The sequence below is a fragment of the Eimeria tenella genome, genomic scaffold (genome assembly GCF_000499545.2).
Source record: "Eimeria tenella Houghton genomic scaffold, Eth_scaff2574, whole genome shotgun sequence".
Classification (NCBI taxonomy): Eukaryota; Apicomplexa; class Conoidasida; order Eucoccidiorida; family Eimeriidae; genus Eimeria; species Eimeria tenella.
The window spans coordinates 414-3,257 of NW_013542443.1; the positions used below are offsets into that span (position 1 = coordinate 414).

The following is a 2,844-nucleotide window of genomic DNA, read 5'->3' on the forward strand; positions in this document are numbered from 1 at the left end:
GGCCTGCTGCCGCTGCTGCAGTCTGTCCGAAGCAGCAGCAGCAGCAATTGCAGACTCAGGAATGCGGCTAGCTGGGGGCCGCCTCCTAACCGGCCCTGCAGGTGCAGCATCTGCTGCTGCTGCTGCTGCTGCTGCTGATGCTGCTGCTGCCGAAGCAGGTACTGCTAACGGTGCAGGGCGCTCACAGTTCATCCTTGGTCCTATGTGGGCGCTGCCGTATACTGCTGTGCTGCTGCTGCTGCTGCTGCTGCTGTTGCTGCTGTTGTGGTTGACGTTGCTGCTGCTGCGGTCGCTGCTGCTTCGGTCGATGCTGCTGCCGTTTCCCAGAGTAAGCACATCGGCCGTCATTTGCTGCTGCTGGTGCTGCTGTTGCTGCTGCTGCTGTTGCAGCTCTTGCTGACGACGTCGCAACCTGTACCTGCGGGAGAATGTTGAGTGCAGCAACGCCTGCTGCCGCTGCTGCTGCTGCTGCTGCTGCTGCGGAGTCACTGGAAGGCGCATCTTGGCAGCAGCGGTCCGCTGGCAGTAGACAGTGTAACACAGCAGCAGCAGCAGCAGCAGGTGTTGCTTCTTTTGCTGCTGCTGCTACTGTTGCTACTGAAAGCAAGTGCTGCAGTGACACAGAGAAAAAAGGCAGCAGCAGCTGCTGCAGGGCTAGTTGCCGACGCCGTAGGATGCCGTTCGTGGCGGTCGCTGCAAGCCTTTGCTGCTGCTGCTGCTGCTGCTGCTGCTGTTAAAGAAAATGCGAATGACAAGAACGGGTTTTGAATTTAAGTAGAAGACAGCAGCACTACCTGTTTCTGTTTCTGCTGCTGCTGCTGCTGCTCGCATCTGTCAGCTGGCCTGGCCTTGGTCAGCTGTGCACGAACTGCAGCAGCAGCACCAGCAGCAGCAAAAGCAGCAGCAACTCGCCTGTCTTCCGCTGATCCCTGGCTCTTTAAAAACACAACAAATACCCTGGAGACGAAATTCAATCTTGCTGCGGGATGTCTTGCTGCTGCCGCTGCAGCGGACTGGACTCCTGCAGCGCAGCAGCAGCAGCAGCAGCAGCAGCAGTACCAGCAGCAGGAGCTGCTGCCCGTAAGATGTCAGTACGGGAGGTAGTTTAAGGGGCCCTGCCGCAGCAAACCCCAGCAGCAGCAAAATAAAAAGCAGCAGAAAAAATATAAGCAACATTTATTTAAAAACAGGCCTAGTGGGAGCGGCAGGCAGCAGACAGCAGCTGCGCAGGCAGCAGCAGCAGCGGCTGCTGCTGCGGTTGCTGCTGCTGCTGCTGCTGCTGATCGTCCGGGTGGCGGCTGCCAGAGCTGGGGGCGGCGAAGCAGCAGCAGCAGCAGCAGCAGCAGCAGAACATGAATGTGTCTTCTTGAGTTTAAGAGGCAACTTTGGCCTCTAACTGCTGCAGCTGCAGATAGTAGGAGCAGAATAGCACTTGCTGCTGCTGCTGCTGCTGCGGCGGCCGCCGACTGCTGCGGCTGCAGCTGCAGCAGCAGAAAGTAAGGCAAAGAGACGGGGCTAAACAAAGCAGCAGCAGCTGCCTGTGTTTTGTTCCCGTGTTAGCTGCGCATACACTCCGCAGCAGCAGCAGCAGCAGCAGCAGCAGCGAGTGCAGGGAGCCCACACTAGAGCCGTCGCAGCAGCTGCAGCAGTTGCAGCAGCAGCAGCAGCGAAGCAGCAGCCGCTCACCAGCAGCAGCAGAAGCAGCCGCAACAGCAGCGGAAAACGATAGCAGGGCTGGCATGCAGCCATTTGCTGCAGCAGCAACAGCGATCGCGACAGAGCAGCAGCGGCAGCAGCAGAGGCTGCGGCAGCAGCAGCAACACACAGGCCTAGAGCAGCAGCAGCAGCAACAGCAGAAGAAACAGCAGCACCGATAGCTGCAGTTGTCTCCCCACAACAAACGATGCTGCTATGCTGCTGGCGGCTGCTCTCAGCAGCAGCACTGCTGCTGTGCTGCGCTGCAGCAGCAGCAGTGGCTGCTGCTGCCCATAAGGACCCAGCAGCAGCAGCAAAAATTGCAGCAGTTGCTGCAGTTGCAAGAGCAGATGAAGGGGTGAGCTGCCGCAGCTGCAGTTCCTGCTGCTGCTGCTGCTGCTTTTGCTGCGGCTGCTGCTGCTGCTGGGTTTTGCTGCTGTTACTGGTGCTCTAGCAGTTGCTGCTTTCGTGCTGCTGTTGCTGCTGCTTGTGTCTTTTTAGCTTTTCAAGCTGCTGCTGCAGAGTTTGCCCTGTCCTTGCTGCTGCTGTTGGCATCGCTTCGCTGCTGCTGCAGTTGCTGCTGCTGCTGCTGCTGTGTGCTGCCACTGCTGCTGCAGCGCGCCCCCTTTAGCCCCAAATTTGCTGCTAATCAGCCCCTCGACGCAGCAGATGAGCCGCCAGCAGCAGCAGCAACAGTTCCTGCTGCTGCTGCTGCCGCTGCTCGGAAGCAAACTGGGGCAGGAGGGCCCGCCCGCGCACCAAAGGCTGCTTCCACTTCAGCAGCAAAACCAGCAGCAGCAGCAGCAGCAGCAAAAAATATGAAGGAAGCAGCTGGCAGTGTCCCTGTATATTATCCAGCTGTAGATACACCAGAGGATGGTGTATCTGGCGCAGCAGCAGCAGCAGCAGCAGAAGCAGCCGCAGCAGCAGCACCTGCTTTTGAGGCTGCTGATGTTGCTGCAGCAGCAGCTGCTGCTGCTCCTCCAAGCGAGAATGAGATTTTGCTGGATGTGCCCAAGGAATATGAAGCATATGCTGGTGCAGCAACAGGAGCAGCAGCAGCAGCAGCAGCGGAAGCAGCAGCAGGAGCGGAGGCAGCAGCTGAAGCGGACACCGCTGCTGCAGCCGGAGCTGCTGCCGCAGAACATG

General features: G+C 58.9%; 2 protein-coding genes across 2 annotated transcripts in view; one reads left to right on the forward strand and one right to left on the reverse strand.

Annotated features, from left to right (window-relative positions):
- ETH_00042810 (uncharacterized protein) overlaps positions 1-501 on the reverse strand; it is a gene marked incomplete at both ends in the record, with an annotated part of 561 nt that extends 60 nt beyond the window's left edge. The window contains one exon of the mRNA XM_013375159.1: positions 1-501. Within this exon, the coding sequence (XP_013230613.1) occupies positions 1-501 (501 nt within the window).
- A 1,402-nt stretch (positions 502-1,903) lies between these two features.
- On the forward strand, positions 1,904-2,705 carry ETH_00042815 (uncharacterized protein; the record flags this gene model as incomplete). Its single annotated transcript, XM_013375160.1, has 2 exons — positions 1,904-2,053; positions 2,313-2,705. Coding segments are annotated over 2 exons (543 nt in total), but the record flags the coding sequence as incomplete, so codon positions are not given.
- Between the last annotated feature and the right edge of the window lie 139 nt (positions 2,706-2,844).